The sequence below is a fragment of the Accipiter gentilis genome, chromosome 28, assembly GCF_929443795.1.
Source record: "Accipiter gentilis chromosome 28, bAccGen1.1, whole genome shotgun sequence".
Classification (NCBI taxonomy): domain Eukaryota; kingdom Metazoa; phylum Chordata; class Aves; order Accipitriformes; family Accipitridae; genus Astur; species Astur gentilis.
The window spans coordinates 13,490,229-13,511,692 of record NC_064907.1 but is presented as its reverse complement, the minus strand read 5'-3'; the positions used below and the strand labels follow the sequence as shown (position 1 = coordinate 13,511,692).

The 21,464-nt window shown below is 43.3% G+C and overlaps 1 protein-coding gene across 2 annotated transcripts in view; it reads right to left on the bottom strand.

Annotated features, from left to right (window-relative positions):
- Window positions 1-676: 676 nt before the first annotated feature.
- TRIM67 (tripartite motif containing 67) overlaps window positions 677-21,464 on the bottom strand; it is a 34,832-nt gene continuing 14,044 nt past the window's right edge. The window contains exons 5-10 of one of the 2 annotated variants that reach the window (XM_049831406.1): window positions 20,267-20,420; window positions 13,519-13,664; window positions 10,459-10,597; window positions 9,090-9,393; window positions 3,718-3,880; window positions 677-2,173 (exon numbers count right to left, since the gene is read on the bottom strand). In XM_049831406.1, the coding sequence (XP_049687363.1) occupies window positions 2,108-2,173; window positions 3,718-3,880; window positions 9,090-9,393; window positions 10,459-10,597; window positions 13,519-13,664; window positions 20,267-20,420 (972 nt within the window). In that variant the 3' untranslated portion in view covers window positions 677-2,107. Of the gene's footprint in view, window positions 2,174-3,717; window positions 3,881-9,089; window positions 9,394-10,458; window positions 10,598-13,518; window positions 13,665-20,260; window positions 20,421-21,464 lie in introns of both variants that reach the window. The other variant, XM_049831405.1, reaches the window with a different exon arrangement.

Genomic DNA, 21,464 nt, shown 5'->3' with positions numbered 1-21,464 from the left:
AAACTGAAAATTGTAACACAGTTGGTCTCGGCTATTCTTTAAGAAACCAAGATGAGCATAGCACAGTTATTCCAATGTCTACAACTCTACTAACACAATCCATTCCAGACTTTGAAGAAAGTACCGTTGCTTTCCCACTTAAAAGCTTACGTCATTTTTTCCTGTCATTGCTTTTCTTTCCTATTTCAGTCTTGACATCATTGAAGGTGCACTGCTGTTCTGCAGGAGAGGTGGGCGACAGGATGCTTGGTTGGTTACAGGCAGACTGCTTTTTGTCTGTGCAATAGCCCGGATCTGTTTCGTTCCCCACAACAGCTGCAAGGTGGGATGAACCCTGGGAAGATGCTGGCCGCCCTGCTGCCAGGAAGCCTTGCCATCACTTAGTACGACCTGAGTGATGTGCTCTGGCCAGAGAGCAGAAGCAGACCCACAGCAGGATGCTTGGGGCCTGGCAGGCTGCCCAAAAGCAGGCCTGGGCTGTTTGTCCCGTGGCTGTGGTGTAATGCAAGCCAGTAAGCTGGATTTCAGTTACAATATTTGTTTTCAGGTTTAGTAATTACATGTCTGATAACAATATGCATGTGCGTATACGTATGCTTGGAGAGGAAAATTTGTATATGCGGCAGGATTTAAAAAAAGGAAGTAGTGCATCGATGGGATTTAAGTTTCTGCTTTTCTTATTTGATAGCACCACACTTAACATAGGATCAGAGTGACCGAGTCCGAGGTGTCATGGGCTCACGCAGTCTGCTGTATCTTGTCCTGACACAGTGCCGCTATACACACACGCTTGCATACGTTAACTGGGTTCAGAGGAAAAGCAGCACATGCACATATCAATGTGTTTTCTGACAACAGCAAGCTGGTGACAGTGCCATGGCTGTGGGAAAAGTTCCCTGTCAGTCAGACTCCTGTTGTCATGGGCAGCTCCTGAAATGGCTGCTTGTTTTCATGGGACATGCCAGAAACAGGTAAGCCTTGCAAAAGATTTGTGTCCCAACCCAGAAAAATTCTTAGGGATGAATTTCACACATAAATGCTATAAAATCTCTCTCGCTCAAGTGCTTCATTAGGATCAAGACATTAATTGGCTCAAACTAGTCTCATAGAAAATTAAGGCTTCTGATCTCAAAGCTACATTGGAACTATAGTGGCCCCAGGCTTATCAGGATGAAGGCTAGAAAGCAGCATTTCTCTACAGGGGATACTTTGTATGTGCCATATTTAAATAAATCTCTTATCAATTCAGTTCAAAGGGATCTCCCCTGCACCATTTTTCAAGAGTTGTGCTGATAACCACAATCAGATCTGTATGTGATAGTCTCCACAATCACACCTACATAACAAACACTAAAATGTATCAAGGATATTTTTCTCTCTACTTTTCGAATCTGAATTCTGCGTATATCATAGTGTTAGCTAAAATGAGCGCAACTACTACATGGCAGTGTTTGGAAACCAATCTTATTCTCGTTGAAGACAACGAGGTAAGTTCTGCCACTGAATTCTAGGGGAACGTTATCCCATAGCTTACTGTAGTCTAGAGCCAGAAAGAATAATTAATGGTCATTTGAGCCCCTGCATGTAATGGACAACCAGGAATTCTCAAGCACACAGCCTCCACTTCAGCTGTCAAAACATATGCTTTCTTGATATAAGGACTTCACGGGAATCCAGTTCACCTACTGGTAAATTGCTCCAACAGCCGTTGTCCCTCAGTCTTAGTCTTACCTATTTTTTTCCAGCATCCCTAATATCTTTTAAGCGCAAATCCAGCCATCCAGCCAAAATACACTCATTTAACCCTTTGCTTTATAAATGTACGTGTCTGTGCACGTGCACATATGTGTACATATGTATGCAATGCAGTGTAGATATGTTCAGGTACCCATCTGTAATTGACTGCCAGTTCAGTGGGTATGCTTGCTATGGCTGTTAAATTAAAAATGAAGTGTGCTAGCTGTAACCAGCAGATTATTCGGTGAGCAACATGCTGTACCATGTTTTAAGTCAGGGAAGAGAATGCTTTTTTACTGACTTACTGAAAAGTGCCAAATCACACTGAGAAAGCTTACAGAATCCAGCACAGGGTCGGGCAGGGGCTTCCTTAGTTGTTGGGCAACTTGGGCTGTTTTACACATTGTGGCACCTCCAGTCCCGTGTGCAAGGTCACCTGCACAAAGAAGAAATAACACATAGATTCAAAACTGGGATGTCCTCAGCAGAAAGCAGTTGTGAAGGCCAAGAGCAAGTAAATGACAGGGAAGGGGCTGCAGGACTTCAGGTCCAGGTTTAAGTCATCAACAATGTTAATGGAAATGATATTGAGCCCCTGCAATACACAAGTCTCCTTCCTCCTTCCCTCCTGAACACCTCAGGGTCTAGAAGCCAAGTGTCCATACCTCTTCCATAATCCAGCCACCAGCTGTAGGTCTCCAGCAGTGTTGCTTGCTAGACACAAGATGGATGGCATCTTTGTGTGAGGGACCCCAAGTACTTCAGGACTGGGATCACACAGTGGTGCCCATATACCAAATATAAGAAAATCCTTTTATCTTTGCTGTCCTGGCAGGACAGAACACAGGACATTTTGGTGCTCCTCCTATATCCTGACATCTCTACAAGGTCAGGGTTGGTGCTCCTTCTATATCCTGACATCTCTACAAGGTCAGGGTTCCCACACAGATATACCAGAGCACCATTCAACAGCAAACACAAACTTAGTCTCAGAGTTTCCCCTTGTCAGCCATGCTCTGCCTTAACTCAACTGCCCTAAGAAATGTAAGCCAGATACTTAAAGGATGTAGGTAACTAAAACTGAAGGTAGGTTGCGAGTAAAAATCCGTGTTGAATAGAGCAGTGAGGTGCCTAGAGAAGTGCTTGTGTCTTCCAAGTTGGTGCATCAAATACAATCAAGCTATGAAACCTCCTTGAAAGACTTGGATGCCACCAGTAACAAATGCTAAATGTTCATGCACTAATAAAGCCATGCAAGGTTTCTGGTTTTAAATGATGAGAGTTCCACCCTGGCTGCATTGGTCCTGTCTGACCTAAGCTGACTTCCTTCAGCCCTCAGGCTCCTGGATGTTTCCATAGGTTCTCCCTTACACTACGTCCTCTTTCTAGCCATATGCGGTGGTCTTGAAGTAAAAATGCATTATATTTAAAGAAGGTTCCTCCAAGAGGAGGCCCTCTTGAGAACAGAGAGCAACCTCCAAAATTCAGAAAGAGCACGAACCAACATGCTGCCTGGCTCTTCTCTGTTGCACTAATTCTCTGACCTACATTGATTTTGCTCTCCTTACCACTGTGCTGCTCACATTTCTGGCTCTTGCCAATGTTAATAATCTCCAACTGTAAGATCTAAGAGGAATTAGGATACTCATGTTTTTTTAGTCAAACTGGCAGAGGAAGCAAACCTCAGCAACGCTGCTTTCCAAGTGGAGAGCTGCAGCAAAATAAGCGTAGGAATTAGCGCGTGCAGGTACTTTTACTTGGTTTTACAAGCTTATTCCTCACATCTGTGAGGCAAGGCAGAAAGTCAAATGCAGTTCTCCAAAAAGTGTTAGTAGCCTAGGTGTCAGTCTGAGAAGGAAAGAGCCCCTGTCCGTACTGACTACCTACAGACAGCATTAGCAGCCCCAGCAGCAATGGCCGGTAGCATACAATCGCCTTCAGATGAGAAGGGTAAGTGGGACTGAACTGCAGCAGACTTACCTGGACGTTTCGATTGAGGCTCAACGCAGGCATGAAGACACCCTCGACATTTTCAAATGCTGGAGGCCCTTGCTGCTGCCCATTTATGTAAAAGGTCAGGTTGTGCTTGTTCAGATCCAGAAGAACACCAACGGTGGCACCTTTGGAAACTCCTCCTTCAGTCCTAAGGTACAAAGAGACCACACTGGTGGTAAAAGTAGCATGCTACACCATCGCTGCTCTTTCAGGGACAAGGGCAACGGGAGAGCAGAGCAGCACAGTGAAATGATTATCCCTGCAGCATTTGGCAATGACCTGATCCACCCCTTTATCTGAAGCATATGTACCACATGCGTGGGAGCTTAGTGGGGGGATCCTAAAGAGAAATCAGGTCCATCTCTCCACCGACTGCAATCTAAGAGCTGAAAACAGGGTCCAGAGCTAACAGGTCCCCTCGGCTGCTGAGAGATGGGCAGGTGAGCAAGTCAGGTCAGTACGGAGCGTGCGGGACAGGAGTCCTGGAGACACGGCTCCTCCGAGCATCCCTGCTATAGTGAAGTGATGCACAGCAGGGAATGAAAAAGCAGAAAGCTGGTTTCCTAGGTGTTCATTTCTAATCATTATGCCTGCTACACCGTGAGACTCAGACTTCCAGTTCGAGTACTCACCTTGGCATTCTCTAAGGGGACCCAGCTTTCCAGAGACGCAGGAGCCAGCACAGGTACAGCAGACCGTGGTTTTTGGGGAGGAATGGGAGTTGGGGCTGGTTAGGGATAAGCGTAGCTCTCTGACGGACAAGGTGCTCAGCTATAGGACTGGGAGCTGTTTCAAGTGTGCAGGCACGGTTATTAATATCAGTGATAATTGGTTGTGTCAGGAGCAGCTGCTGAGAGCTACCACAGTATCAGAGCTTGCCAGGACAGACTCAGCCAGCCATTACACGCTTGAGCAATTTGACATTAATGCACTTTGATTTGGGGTTTAGTCAAACCCAGTATTACTTTAAAGAGCACCCAGCAAAAAAATCTACTAGATATGCAGATTGGCCACAGGCACTGCTACTCTGCTAATATTATGGGGGCTCTGTGATGGATTTACAGCCTGACACAATTTATTCAGGGTAAATCAGATTTCAAATAATTTGCAACAGGAAAGGAAGCAGCTGTCTTTTGTCCCACGTGCTCCCCTCAGGCACACAACATTCACAGGATTAATGCAATTCTAACATAAAATTTATCGCAATAGGTAGACAAAATATTAAAAAAAGGGGGGGGATCAAAATATGATTAGGAAGAACATAGTGCAGATTGAGAAATTTTCGTCTTGTCCACTAGGTGTCAGAAACAGGTTTCCTTTAGATTAAATGTGGCACATGGCATTTCCTCTGAAGGTAAAGGGAGTTTCATCTGTGGCATAATTATAGAATACTATTCTGTCTTCTTCATTTAAAGCTCTTCAAACAATAATAGTATAGCTGAGAATCACGAATTGACTCTGAGGTGTGTTAGATTTCAAACTTTACCATTCTCAGGTTCCTTTTATTTGCTTTCTGGTCCTATGAGCATTAATAGGTTTCTCTTTGAGCTCTTCTCCAAAACCATAAAGTAAATTATTTTCCCACAAAACTCAAGATGCTTACCTATCCTCAGTATGTCAGTATCTAGACTGTTTTTATTAAGAGCACTCAATCATAAAACCTGTGATGAGATTGTGGGAAGCACCAGTACTACGATCTAGAGCTATTTACAAACAGAGTAGACTTTTTTTTTCCTTCTCTGTTTAGGAACAGCTTTGATTGTAGGGCACCATGTTTTATATCCTGCAGTGTTTTAAAATAGATTTTGTGACATCCTTTTAAAGGACATTGATTCTCTTATGGCAACAGAAACTGCAACTTTGCCTTTTTGAGATTATTATGCTCTTTCCTATATGATAAGCTAATTTGCTTCTTGTGGGCTAATTAGCTGTGTGCTGCACAGTGACATTGAGTGACTCCTCTGCAGCCCCTGGGGACAGCCCTGCTGAAGAGGAGATAGATGCTGCCTGTGAGTCGAGTGCTGGACCCAGCTGAGACCCCTCCAGGGGTACGGGGCCAGAGCAGAGGGATGGGGTCCCTCTCCCTTCCTTGCTGCCACAAGGCTGGCAGGACTTTAGCAGGTAGATTGTCCCGTTCCTCAGCCACCACGTCCCCGTGGTGAGCATCCAGCTCTGACAGGATGAAGGCAGGGCAAAGGCACTTTGCCGTGCTGCTTCTTCCGAGACTGAACAGCTGCTCTTCCCCAGCAGACCATGATTTCCTTGGGAACAGTACTTTGAGGACTCCAGTGCTTTTTGGACTACTGTCATGGTCACTTCCTTTAGGAGGAGAGGTGGGAGAGTCAAAGTTTCATGAGCAAACTTATGCAAGGCATTTCCTCACTCTTCTGTACATCATTTTGACAGTATTACAGGATCATTTTTCTAATGAATGCCTTAGCTGCAATAAAAGAAGCTGGCTAGCTCAAGAGACTCCAACTGATGTTGATGTCTTTCCTGGTGCACTTTCTTCTGTCACAGCATGTAAAAAAGCTGCTACTTTACTGTAATGCATTTTTTTAAACTACTTAATGACAGTTATACCATAGGCCCCTAGTAATCTGCAGGCCATGTAAAGGGAAAATACAACTGTTTGTTACAATACTTCTTCAATAATAAATTATAATCTAGTTTTGAAGTTATGCACCACTCTTTCATTATTTCAAGTAAATCCCACTTCTCACACCTCTTTTCTCACAGTCCTACACACATTTTTATTTTTGTGTGCAACAATTAAGTCCTGAGTGTGGAAGTGCTGGGTGGAAGCCTGGAAGGTCAGAGTACAGATGGGGGAATTTGGCTACCATGACAAATGCCTTTGCCTGTGGTGGCGGAGGCTGTTTTTCTAAGATGCTTTCAGCAGCAGCTTGGACAATGTGCAGAACAGGACGAATGGATTGGCATGAGCAATTAAAGATAGTAATAAGCTTCACTATTATTGAAAAATAAGGTTTAACAATTTATGAACTCTTTAATAAACTGAAGAATTAGTTTAACTCTGTTAACAGTATTTTAATCATGAGCTTTACAGTAACTTTAGAACTTCATCACACCTATTGTCGAGAACAGTATTTTTCAGTCAATTATAACATTTTTGTGTGATGAAAAACTTGTCTTGAGGTTTCTGAAATCAGTGAAGAGACTCTCCTGATCACAGGGGGCTTTAAGACCGCACTCCCAATTCTCTACATTTTGACTTCCCACTGTCTTTCAGCATCAAACAGCTCAGTGCAATTTCCATCTCTTTCTTTACATAACCATGTAGTGGCTAGAGTATCGCCTATAGCACCAGGTACTCCTGCTCTTGGGAACTTTGCCAAGGAATGGATCTATTGCAATGAATGCCAGTGCCTCTTAGCAACAGGCATGCATCATCTCTGGTGTGAACTGATTAATTCCAGGAACAACGAGGCTGAAAGGCACCTCATAAAGCTATATCCCTGCCCTAAAGTGATTTCTTAACCAGTTTGCTTAACCTGTTCTCAAAGGTTTCCTCTGGTTTTGATAGCATTAGAGTCTTCTGTTCATGCCTCTTCTTCTAGCATTACAGAAGGCATGCTAGTTTTTAAGGATGTAGACAGGTCCAATTCTGCCTGCTGTGAGTGAAAGGAACAGGAAAATACTCTAAACGTGACAGGTCCCATGAATAGGTCTTTCAAGCTCCACCTCAGCTTATCCTCAAAGCTAGTCCTTTATTTATTGCCCTAATTTATTCTCATGAAGATTAGGAAACATGAAGTGATTACTAAGATGTAACTTCCATCACAATAACATCTGAGAGGCCAAAAGCTGACAATAAATTTCCTTTGGACTGTGTTACTGTGCTGTCATGCACTTGTCTCCAGTGGGGAAAAACAACTAGGCAGCAATAACTGTTTCCACAAGACTGTTACAGCTAATGAGTTAAAAAACTGACCTACTTGACTGTCACGGTTAAAAATATAATGCCTAGACCTAATTTCATTGAAGCGCATGTGATTTCATAAGACTACATGCCCTTTACGAGTGTACTTCACTTGAACAGATATTCCACGGGTCTATCTATGCCTTGGATGTGCCTGCAAAGCCTTTGTGTTTTACCTAGTAAAAACCAGGAGACTACCATCAACAGAAAGCACTTAGTTCTCCTGTTTAAACAGGATGATTGGAAATCCAAAGTGTTTCCACTGTTTGAGCTTCCCAGAAAAAAAAGCGCTTGCTTAGCTCGTGTGGAGCATGCCGAGGACCAAATCCATAAAATAGGTTTCTGGGACAGTAGTACACAGAATCATTGCCAGCTTTTTTCCAGAAAACATAAGCTGTTTCACAGAGCGTTAAAATTAATACAGCTTAACATTACTGCCACACTAAATTGAATCAAGATGTTAAAGGGAGAGAGACACTTTTGATGATACATTTATTACACTGATGTCATTTTACTCTACATTTTCTTAGGACATGATCTAAGGTCTTTGGAGCCATGGAAAATATTCCAATTGACTTCAGATAGCTTTTGATCCAGCTGTAAGGTTCTTCCACCTGTCTGTAAGGAACTGCAAAATCAAACTATTCTTCAAACAAAAATTCCCAGCAATTGCAGTATACTTACAAGTATGCTTTAGAGTATAAATGACTATTCAACAGGAGACATTACAACCAGCTTTAGGATCCAGGGCATGCTGGCATGAACTTATCTCTTTAAGGAGATAATACCTGCATTTGAGCATTTTAAAAATCACTGCAAGCCTTTCTTTTAATCATCTGGTATAACAGAAGCTCTTCAGTGCAATGGCTCAGTTGGATGGAAGCTGTCACTTAGCCCTCACTGCCAAACAGTCCCCTGCGTCCTGATCACCCCAGGTGTGACCTAAGGCATTACCTTTAATCAGCTTTCAGGACTGGCAATAAACACCTGCATTTTGGACAGGTGCCCACCAGTGCTTTGCCTAATTATTGTGCAACCCTGCAGCCAAGAATCCTCCGAAGGAAGAGACTCAACCACCTTTCCCCCACACACTCCTCCAGCAATGAGAGAGAAATCCTGCATCCCAGTGCGCTGCACTCCTGTCTGCTGATAACATGGGTAGGATGTGCAATAATGGGCTTAAATCACTACAGGGGAGATTTAGGCTAGATCTTAGGAAAAAAACTGCTAACAGTGAGGATAAATACCAGCACAGATTGCTGAGATGCAATCGCTGTCACTAGTGATTTTTAAGAAGGAATAAAATAACTACATTTATCAGGGAGATGGACTAGATGGCTTGCTGAGATCCCTTCCTCTGATGCAAAGCAGAAAAAACTATCAGTAATCAGAAAAGCATGCAAGTGTCGCTTACCGATTGGTGTGAGAATTGCAATGCATGAACCAGCTGCGGTTGTTGTCAACGTACATGGCCCATGCCTTGTCATCCTTGCCTAGCATCATGTCCTTGACGACATTAATCCTGGCAATACCAAAGGCTGGATCCGGATGGTTGTCATACCGGTCCACATGCAGTTCCCAGTAATGCACGCCCTTGGAGAAGGCTGCTGTGCCAAGAACAACCCGGTCATCGTAGCTGTTGCAGGTAGCAGTCTGGTTGTCATTCGACAGCACTATGTCTCTGTGAGCTGAAGAGGGGTCGAAGGTGAACCACGCCACTGTGGAAGGGGAAAAGGAAAGGCAGGATTATGGCAGAATGGGCTGTGTTCAAGTGTCGTCTGCTTTACTTCCATCAAGAGAATGAGATTCTGCCTTCCTAAAGACCCCGCTGCACTTTCAGGTAATAAAGACAACCTTTCCTTGTTACTGTAGGCAGCTACACAACATCATTGCTTTGAGCTGGTACCCTGCTCTTTTCCAGCTCAGAACTGCCTTATATTATCCGTGCTTGTTCCTCTGAACGTAACCTGCCAAGGGCAGTGACTTTCTGTTCTCACACAGTAACAAGAAAGTCACTGAAGAGACAAAGGCTTCTCCATGATATGGAAACTGCTTACATGGGTGAATTGGTTCAGGATCACTTTTAATGGAAATGGAGTTCCACTGTGTCTATGCTGACTTCAGTGTTTAGGACTGACTTCACTAGTTTATCAAAGGAAGAAAAAAAGGGGAAAAAAAAAAACCCCAAACAGGAAAAGCTCTTAAAAGTATAAATATTTTACACTGGCCTATTTTGGCAACACAGCATAAAAGTAGAAGTGATAATAGCATGCACTTCTTGATTCATTACAATATCATTAATGAAGATGAACTTCTTGTAAGGCCCGTATGGATGTCAAGTATAATTACAGAGGAACAAGCATGAATTCCCATCTCTATATTATCAAACCTTGCTGTGAAATTGAAACAGTAGTGAAGAAAAAGGCAAATTCCGAAGATATATGGAGAAGTGGAGACAGAATGGCACAAAAATATCCTGTGTGTTGCACAACTGCTTCTGTACACCAAAGCAAATAAGAATCTTAGCTAGACCCTAAACTTCTACAGCCAAATAAAATTGCATGATGTGAAACCTGAAGTGTCACTGATAATGGAAAATCCCCAAGAGTGCTAGGAGGAGAGCTCAGTCCCTGTGCACATGCACTTCCCGGCTTCACCACTCAGATGATCCAAAATCTCCATGCCGGTGAGTGCCAAAGGTATTAGTGGGTATAAAGGGTGCAAGTGTCCTGCCACTGAGACCTGCAGCTTTTGACTTAGAAACTGGCAAAAACCCAACTCACCGTCTGATGTCTGTAAAATAACTGTCTTGCTGTAAGGACCAACTCCCGATGCGTTGAAAGCTTTGACCCTTGCGTTATAGGTACTGTTGAAATGAAGGCCATCGATGGTGCAGAGAGTCTCCTTGCCAACATATACTTCCTAAAGGTTCCGGGAAAAAAAAAGGAGAGAGAGAAAGAGGGACACAGTTTAACTGTTTCTCTGTGCCTTGTGCTCATATGTTAAGACTCCTGAATATAAGCCACAAGTGAACAGCTTCTCACTGCTTCCCAGAATGTAGAAGTTATGCTGTTATAACATGGTCAGCCACAGCAGTGGAGACATCCAGGATGGTTAGCAGTGGAGACACTAAGGTGAAGATGAAGCTGGAAGGCTACAGCAATAAAGGGCAACACAGAAAGACCTTAATTTTTATCCTCTTTTCCTAAACATCTCCTCCAAAACACTATTTTGGATAGTAGTCCCAGTGCCTGACCCACCGTGGCCATTCTTATATTTACATAGGACCAAAAAAGGGGGGCATGGAAAAATAAAAAAATCAAGTAAGCTCAGTTTTATTCTGTTGGAAAGGTTGTTTTGTGCCTGTGTTAAAATACAGTTTTGAAACCTGCAAACACAGAGCCAGAAGAAACTGATCTCCTAAAGATTAGGCTCACATGATGAAACAGCAACTAGACAACAGAGACATCATAAAAGTCTGCAAAGATTTATTGACCAGCAAGCACTTGGGTAATGTGAGATATTTCAGGAGGAGAAACGTCTAGGCAGGCTAATGAAGAGGATCGGTCAGATTGTACAGTCTATGATGAACTGAAAGAAGCCTGGAAACTTTGTGTTTGTTGGAAAACTGAACAGAAAATGACAGAAAAGGAAAAAATCCTTTCTTGGCAGCGGGTTGAAGGTCACAATTCCTTTCCACCTCCGATTTCTCCGATTCTGTGAAATCCATAGGTTTATGGTAGCAAAGGCCCTAAAGAGCTTAAGGCTGTGACTAAGCAGACACTCAGGCCCCAGTTCAGTTAAGACACTTACATATATGCCTAAGAGCAGTCCTGTTGATTAAGGCTCTTTGATATGAACCTAAAGTGAATTAAGTATGTGATGAATAAGAAAGGGATTACCTAAGTTTACAGCGGGCCATGTGTTTGTCCACTTTGCTACCATGGTGGCTGCTACAAATAACGAAATCTCTTGGGTTCTGAGTTAGCTGACGATCTTCCATGGAGAGAAAGAAGAATTTTAATAGAATAGCTTAATTCATCTCCATGTCATAACATACGCTGTCTGTGCAAAAAGTTGTATTTGTAAGACAGCTCTCACATTTTCTAATCCACTTCATATTTTTATCACTGTTCACTGCTTGTGCTTATTCAGATTGATGTTCTCTGCTATGATGGGAGACAAAACCTATTCTTTAAATCCACCCATTGAATACTGGTAAAGTGCAGTCAGTGTCATTGCTTTCAGATACATAATCCTTCATGAAAAGGGTCAGCAAACTCTTACTGAAATGGCATTTCTGAGAAGCCTGCAGTTTATCTTTCAATGGGTAAAACTGAGGGTGTTCCTACCACAGCAAGCAAAGCATTCCCCTGAGAAGCTGTCAACCTAGATTTTTAAGGATTGGGATGGTTTTGTATCTTTTTCAATCCAAAATCTTGACATGGCAGCGCTGGCAGCCCTAAAACCTTTGCCAGTTACAAAACCCCACCCCCAAATGGGCTTGGATCCGCACCAGCCTGAAATCTTGTTTATTCACAAGGATTTATTTAGATGTGAATAGCACTTGAAAAGTGCTTATGCAAGACACTGGAATTCATTACACCTTGTTCCTAACTCTTCATTCATCATGCACTGATAACACTCTTACCTACTAACAGTAACTCTACCAGCAGCTCCCAGCAGCCGTTCACAAAGGTACATTTTCCCCCGTTCAGTACCGGAGACCAGCCTCTTCAAACCCATGTGAAACAAGACTTGGACCAAGGAACTGAGGAGAAACACAGTGCCCTCTTCAAAATACTCTGCCAGTATTGCTCTCTTCTAATGAGGGGCATCCAAATCAGGTGCCTTCGCTGGCTATGGGGGCAGCCCTTTGGCACAGGGAGGCAATTCCTTAGATGGACCCATGCCAGGCCATTTTCAGATTGAGAAAACTTTAGGCTTCCAGTGAGAAGGTAGTTTGCAGCTCCTGAAGAAATGCCATCACATGTTTTTGGCAAAATTTCCCATTTCTGAAGAGAGCAGCTGTACTCCACAATGACCTCCAGATGCTTTCAAGGCACTAGTCCCTAGGGAATGCACGGGGCCAGCCTAGTCCTGCAGCAACAGGAGCATGAAGCCTGTCTGAGAAGGAAGGGTCACAGCTTCCAGCAGGACCGTGGCTGGCAGAAAGCTGATTTAATTATTTCCATAGTTTGTTTATTGGGACGTGGTGAGAAAGGACGGAGCCTCTAAGTACCCTGTACCTGCAGCAAGGAGCAAGCCGTTGTGGCATCCCCCCGAGGGTCTGGAAGGACAGCACTTGGGATGCCTTCCCATACTTACCAACCCCATCACAGCGTGTCTGTGGAAAGCTTCCACCAGCCTGGTCTCATCCACTCCCAGAGAAAAGATTTAGAAATCCCGTATTTTTGTACAGGAGCTCATTTTTACTCAGAAAACCAGGAAAAAATGAGTTGCATTTCTGGACCAAGAATCTCAGCTGTTGAAACGGGGTGCTATGGACAGCTGAGAGTAGGGCCTTCAAAGAGACCTCTGTTTTGTGGAATGAACTACTTTCAGCTCCTGTAGGCTAGTAGGGGATTTTTTTCTCAGGGACCTCAAGGCCCTCTTTGTCAAAGCCCTGAGAATAACCTCAACCAAACTTCCTACCCAAGCTGGGGGGCCTTTTAATAAGCAGCATCTGCACTGCTTTCCACATCCACGCAACGGAAGCAGGGATGTTTTGACAACCCGTATCTTCCCCACCCCCTCTCCCCACCCTCAGACAAACCCAAATCCATATTCTGAGGAAAGTCACATACAAAAAAACACAAATAAATGCTGAATGAAATTCTCACTCGGAACTGGCCACCGTCTCCATCATCAAGTTCCAAGATGTAACCCTCCACCGGGTTGTGACTCAAAGGCGGCATCCTCCAGGCCAACGTCACACTGTTATTTCTGGTGCAGCACTTCTCCAGCTGCAGTAATGGGACAGGTGGCACTATAAAAGGAACTGGGTACAGATTAGTGTCACTCTGCCCTACCCCATCGGTCTGTGCCACGAGCAGCACGGTGACCGCTCACCTCCCTCCCCTTGCAGGGGGGTCAAGATGCCTTAGGAAGAGGATCTGTTCCCTTCCTTGAAATGAAAGGCAGCAAAAATGATATAATAAAATGTCGTTACTCAGTTAGACAAATCATTCAGCTGAAATACATGAACAGCAACATATCTGGACATGCTTCTGGTGCCTCATAAGAACTACAGTCTGGGGACTCCACATCAGGTTTTCTTCCCAGGGGTCAATGGCTGGAAGAGTTTTTTCTCACGCTAGAGCACTTGGCCCCCGCTGTCCCCAAAAGGAGAGAGGGAGCAGGGGTGGCAGGGGGTGTCTTGGACCACGGGGTGGCATGGGAGATGACGCAGTGCTGCCAGGAAACCCAGCTCATTAATAAAGAATTGGGTTATTAACCGGCAGAGCAGCCACTCATCTCAGCATGGTGGCGAGATAGAGCCCGAGCTCCACTGACAGCAGGAAAATAATTCTTCACAATAGTTTTTTTTTAAAAAACTAATGTAACACCCCAATCCCAGTTTTTCATCAAAACCACCTTAGATATGTTATCTTTATGGCAGCCATACTTAAAAGAAACTGTTGAAGAAAATAGTTCCATTTGCAAGTTTTATCTAAATCCTTTGGTTCAGGTAACAAAAGGAACTTCTGCACCACAGGACACTGCTTGTGGCTCTCTTCTCTTGGAAATTACAGGTGCAAAGTTATCTACCAACATGACTTTTTAGTGACTCGCTCAGGAGAAACACCAAGAGGCTGTTGACCAGCCCAGCATCTTAAAAATAAAAATAAACAGAGTAAAACATTCAGCCATGCCTCTGTGGGAAAGAAGCCTCCACCACACCTTCTCTGCTAAACAAAACTAAACTCTCACTGTTCACTCTTTGCTGGAAATTATAAAGTGAAAATTTAGTCTTCTGGAGAGATCTGGCATGTAACTTAGGCACTGTTGAAATTGCACAGGTTAAGTGGGGTGTAAGTGATGCATATACCCTGCCTGGTCCTCTGCCCCAGGCTGAATTTCATCGTTCGGGATAATTTCTGCAGAGCTCGACTGTGTCTTACAAGGAGCCGAGTTCTCTGAGCATTCATTGACTTAGCTCTTAACAATGTCAGTTTGCTCTTCTTTTATCTACTCTGCTTTGAGCCTCTAGTTTATTTTCCTCCGTCTGCATGAAAGCTAAGCCCTTGAGCTGTTCCTTTCGTCCTATTTTACCTCTCCAGATAAAAGAGGACTGTTTGCGTTTTGTGTGCCAAGCAGTCTGTGGGAAAATGGATGCTACCGTGTGATGCGGCTAAGGCTTCACCCCCACTTTGGAAGTGACACAAAAGTCAACATCACACTTGTGATAAACAGTGCAGAAGGTACTGCGGCTTTCTGCTGGCATTATCCATCACTGCAGTGAACGCAGATGGTTGGTAGCCCAGAAGAATGGCTGTGGTCTGAAACAAAAGAGCTTTATAAATTAGCTCTTGAAGGTTTTTCTGCAAAAAGAGCCTTGTTCCTTTTCCCTGATATTTAAGGATGATTCAGAGGGTGTCATAAATAAAAACCTACTTGTTTTTTTCACATGGAAAGTTCAGACTTTTCTCTAGGAGAAACTGTGTCTAGAGAAGTAACAGAAATGTGACATTACAAGAGTAAAAAACCTGAAAACAAGGAATTCAGAGGTAATGGGATTTTTTAAGTGAACCATTTTAAGTTCAGGGTTTTGTCTGCATTTGTTAGCCTGTGTATTTCCAGTGATTGATGAGCCCAGGAGAAGACAGGGCTGTATCAGCCATCCACACTCCTGTCACTTTAGCAAACTGGTTAACCCTCTCAGGAGGCATTTGCTGGGACCTCCCCACTTCTGACACTCCTCCTGGCAAAACTGGATGAAAACCCAATTCCTGAAGTTTACCAAGTGGAAAATATACAACACCCCCTCACCTCCGAATAAACTGCTAACGTCTCCAACCCCCTGCAAAAATCTCCTAAGAACACTGACAGGAGGCTTTCAGGGATGGTTCAAGTAATGCACAATGCTATTAAAAAAAGAGCAGAATTTTGGGGGAAGAGTGTTTTATGAGTCCCTTTTAATTATGGAAACAGGAATGCCATCTAGGATTAGAATATGTTTTCATACAGTAAAGTGCTATTGTTCCCACTTCCCGTGTGAATTTTGGTCCTACATGTGAGAGTCACGCATACTATGGGCAACTGCCTGGGCTTCTTTACTGTGTCACTGGAAAAAAACTGAAGTTTTTCTGAGTAACCCTTATCAGCCTCCCTACTTCCTTTGAGCCAGCCTGTGGCCTGAACTGCACAACCTACAGTAGCTGAAGGAGAGGTAAGAAGCTCCCACCAAGCAGCTGAGCAGCTTTGCTGGAGGATGCTCGCTGCACCTACCTTCCTGCCTCCTCCCCTGGACACGGATGGGCAGAGATTTGCTTTGATCTCAGATTCCCTCTGGGAGGAGAAAAGGTGAATGCTTGTTTAAAAGTCATAGGAAAGTGCGAAGTGAGTTGAATAATCAGGGCGCTGGGATATACTTCATTGTGAAGAGCAATGAGCCAGGACCAAGAAAAGAAAAATATAGGCTAAGTGTCAGAAAGAAGACTCAGATGTTAAATTACAGTGCTGTCCCACTTCTTGTTCAACTTGAAGTCCTCTAGAGAGTTTTTGAAGGAAAAGATTGAAAATATAAAGGGAGAAATGATACTGCATTGGCACAGCAAGACCTATTAATGAGTCTGAACGATGTCCTGCTATTTTAAAAGCACTTCACGCAGGTCACACTTAGCTAAAAAATGTGATACTGATGCCTCATGTCAACTCAGCAGTTTCAAAACCACATTGCTCAACATATCTCACAGCTGATCTCCTCTCAGGGTAGAGCAGGGCTGCTCTAAGATGTTGTCTGTCATTTGTCCTCTTGACAAGCAAGTTGTGCAGTGATGCCCTCCACCTTCCTGGATTAATTTTTAAAGGACTAAATGCAGTGAAAGAATGGGACCCTCAGAAACATGAAAACTTTTACCTCCTCCAAAACTGCAGCATGGCCCGGTAATAGCCTGAGTTGCTGCTGTAGCAAGTGCCCTACAAACAGTGTTATTGAGAGAGAAGGAAAGAGCCCAGGCAAAGATGCAGGTCCATGATGCAGAGCAGAGAGAACCAGGGATAAAGCCTACAATGAAACGGTTACTCTTTCATTATCAGGGCCATGCAGCTCACAGCTGGAGAAGCAGAGAAGACTTGTGGCAGGAAATGTGTCTGGGGAATCTTCATGGACTGGTTTGCAGAAGAGGGAAGGAGTCACTCACTCCTGACAAGGAGAAGGGGCATATGCATGAGTATTCAGAGGTGGTACAGAAAAGTAAAGACTAGTTGTATTTTTTCCTATTTTGTACCTAATCTCCGTTTTGCAACAAATGAAGATTACATGACAGTTCCAGCTGTTTGAATAAAACAAACCTGGAACACATATTTGCCTGTGCCCGTGGCATTTGAACTGAGGAAATGTGATGTACACATTAAGCCAGTCATCAAAAAGGACAGGAATTTTGTGCCAAGGCACTCAGAAAAAGCAATAGAGAGAAGAAAACATGGACAGAGGAAAGGGATCTGGGAAAGCTCAAAATGCCAGCAATTACTAGAGCTGTGCACGTGTCTCAGCAGGTCAGCTGGCCTGGGGAGTGTAGGACTCTTGCCAAAGGGCTATCAATGAGACCCTTTGGTCAACATGACTGCTTAGCATTACTTCTGCACCTATCACGTTTCTGCACATGTAATTTGTTACCAAATTGCTTTTTCTTTCTGTAAAAAGAAAAAGTACCCCCTGATCTTTATTTATTGAGACGAGCTTTAGATATGGGCTTATAGAAAGTCCACCAGTAAGGTATATGAACAAGTCATCTAAGCAAATGTAATGTGATTTGTTCTCGTTTTCATTCTTCTTTGTCTAACACAGTGAATCAATGTTTACTTACAAGCATGCTTTCACTCTAAATGACCCATGCAAGCTCACTGAGGTTGAATGAGGCCAGAGTTTGAAAAAAAAAATAGAAATTCAGTCATGCACTAAGCATCGATAACAATAGTACAGACCTTAAATTGCAAAGCTTTTGGAACAAAAAACCTGGCAGTTGGAAAAGCCACATTGGTCCTATTCTTCTAGGTTTCCCCAAAACTCCCTTTACAGATCGTCTCTGATGTCTTTAATGCATCTACTCATGCCAGATCAAGCAGTATAATGACTTAGCAACGCTCCCCTCAACACCAACATTTGGCAAAGATTGATGACTTGCTGGTGGGCTGGGGCAGGTAGGATTGGAGAAAGAGGAGCAGATGTGAAGAGACACATAGATTTTTCTTTGTGAAATTGGAGGCTCAGAAATACACAAGTCCTGATGGTGATAAAGAGCATAACATCACCCTGCAACACCAGCTTCTCCTCACAGTCAGCAAAGTGTTGTTCCCAGTAAATCTGGGTGCTCGCTGCTGAAACGCCGAGTTGCTTACTCTGTGGTACCTGTATTTCTAGATGCAAGACCACTATGCATGAGAAGATAATGCAGAGCTGGTTGAAGTCATAGAAGTAAAATTTCAGAAAAAAATGCCAAAGTGTCAGACTGAGCAGTTTAAATGCAAATAGATTCACTGTCATAAACTGAAAAACATAAATACACCTCTATGTACTAAACGATCCTCAATATCTATGAATGTTAGCTTGGGAACAGTCGGTAGCTTGTTCTGCTTGGGCACATAGGGGTGCGGGGGGAATAATGCCGTCCCTTCTGCACCTTCAGGAATGCTGGCCAGGTTAATGCCATTTCCACCACTCCTTGCGTGGTGTGTACATGTTCATGCCAGTTGTGCTGACCAACCTGATGGGACATGCAACAGGTAGTCCCTGGTCAAGGCCGAGGCAGCTGAAGGAAAAGCCCCTCCTGAGGACTGACTGTTAAGGTGCCTCTGCGGAGCAAAGCCCCAGGGTGTTTGTAAGCTCTATGCAGGTTTGTGCAGAAGCAGTCCTGTCTTCTTCTCTGCTCCTCAGACTGTGTCTAGCTCAGTACCAGAGCTTCACTGCGATCGTATGATAAATGAGAGCGTAGCAGACAGCACTATCTTTCGTAAAGCTCCAGTGAATCTGACTCAATTAAAGTCTCCTAAGTCTTCAAGCTTAAAGCCAGATGAATGTCCAAAAGCCAAATACCTAAGCTGCTCTCACCTCAAGTGACCTGTGGTTAATTAGCAATCTAAGTGGATAGTTTAACTAAAATTTTGGAAATGGTTTGGGAAGGAGAGTGGTGGAACATTAGTATTAAACGTATTTAACAACAAATATGGCCAGCATTAAACATAAACTGATTTAAAAAGACAAGTGCAGACAGTATTCGGAGTTTTATCAGTGATACTCTTTCTCCTTGACTCCACTTTCCTGGCTGTCAACATTTCAAAGGAGCAGTTCACAGGCGGTTTTTGAGTAACTTTAACACAGCCCATTTATGCCAAGATGCAAACCACTCTTGGTGAGCAGACTTTGGCCTTTAACTGTTTATCCATTGTTTGTCCAAATATTTACCTGCCAAATTATCCACCCTAATTACTTCATCTTGGGTCTCTTCGGTTCAGAATTAGGCCCAGAGAGAACAGATAAACTGAACAGAAATTTTTATGCTTGCTTGGAGTCAAAAAAAAGAACATCTGACATCACAACACAATTATCCTTAACTTGTTCATTGACTTCTGGCAGCCTCTACCCTGTCACCTACATGTATAATTAAGGATTGAATCACCACTGAGGGAAGCTAATGGCATCCATCATTCCCAGGGACCACAGTGGCCTTCAAATCTAGCCGGTCTATGGAACTATCTAATTCTGATGCAGTTCTCATCCTGCTCCATATAAACCAAGCTCATTACAAGTGCATGATGTTAATAATTTTTTTGCCAATGGCATCCACTCTTTATCAGCTTCTGCTTTTAAATACTTTTTTTAACCTCCTTTCCCTTTAGTGTGTCCCTTGGAATCATTCAGATACCTGGAATCAAGGAAGGGTATAGCCATGGAGCTCCTTTCCCCTTGTGAATCTCTGCCTCACAACTTCTTTTTTTTTAAGCTGGGCACTGTTCACAGCACAGTGCAGATATAAGTCAGAGGGTTTGGGGTTTTTTTTCCCTATTCAAGCGTGTGTGTGTGTGTGTGTGTGTGTGAGAATATTTATTTACTACTTCAGCAGATCCTGACAAGACAGGGGTAGTTGGTATTTTTAGTTGATAGATAGCCCTACTCTGAAGAATTTTTCTTTTCAAATCTTTAACTGTACCGGGTATCTCTGTCTGAGCTTGTTCAGGTCACTGCAGGTGAAGTGAACACACCTTTCTAAGAAACACCCAGTAATCTGAATTTGCTTGAAAATCTTTTAAAACTATCCAGCAATTTCAAGTCATTTCTCTTTCCTCCCTCCATGCCCCTGTCCCTCCCAGCACTGTTTCAACACATGCATGAAAAACAGAAAAAAGAAAATCATAAAAGCTCACCCCTACATTTCATCTGAATAAAATCCAGCTGGTGAATCGACTGCAGTAAAGGTTCGCTATCCAGAGTCAAGTCAAACTCAGCAGACACTTTTGGCTCCAGGGCTCCTTTGACCCACTGTTCCTGAGATACCTGAACACGCTTGATTAAAGCATCCGAAATCTGAAAAAGAGTATCAGGCTTATAACAAAATGGCAGATGCAGACATTAAAAGTGACAGATCACCTGCGAGATACAGTACAAAGAAAGCAGGAATATGACAGCACAACAGCTGAGATGGTGTCTGGTCATTTTGGGGTGAGGTCCATTTATGTTGTATCCTTTCATCCTGTCTTTTCAAAACAAATCTCATCCTAGGGTAGGAAAGTAAAAATCTCGTTTATAAAGCCTGTTAAGATGATGTTACATATCATGCCTCTGAATGCCACCTATACTTCTGCACTCTATTCTCTGACCTGTGCAGTTTTGCTGTCCTGTTTAAAAAGCAGTTGCACAAAGAGAGGTTTAAAAGTTAGAGCATCTCTCCGTTCAGCAGAGATGATTCAGTGGATGAAAGCTGAAAGGAATAAAAAAATCATATGGGAAGAAAGGTGTGTATTTCTGACAGTGAGGGTGCTAAGTTGTCAGATTTTTTAAGAATATGATGGATTATATCAGAACTGAATTTCATTTTTAATGTGTTGCTGTAGCTCAGCCCACAGACAATTAGGCCAAAAGTCAGACTAAGATGATTGCAATGGACTCTTCTAAAAGTGAAATCCTGGCTCTGTGGATGGAAATCAATGAACTCAGCTGTCCCTGAGTTCAGTGAAGCTGCCATTTGGATATCTGGAGTCCCTCCCAGTGAGCTTCCTGGAAGTCACAGGGAGCAGAATTTTCTTCTGGTAGGTCAGAGAGAATTTTTCTTTACTGCAGGAGTTCAGATAGCTTTTCTCATTACTGTTAATGGAAGACACTCCTGTCTAAGTGCCTGCATCAACAGCTCCTAATCAGTCTGTGCAGTAAGTGGAGGAGCATCTCATAGCCTTCCTACAACCTTGGAGTCACTTACTGGGATACTGGATCCCTTGGCTGTGTTTCAGTGTCCTGGCTGCAGGAGTAGTTGCTCTAAGTAAAGCAGTGCCTCAGTGCTTGCTGGTTGCCTTGAAAGCATCATTAGATAAACCAGGAAAGGGTAAAAACAGAAGTATTTTTTTAATAAAAGGT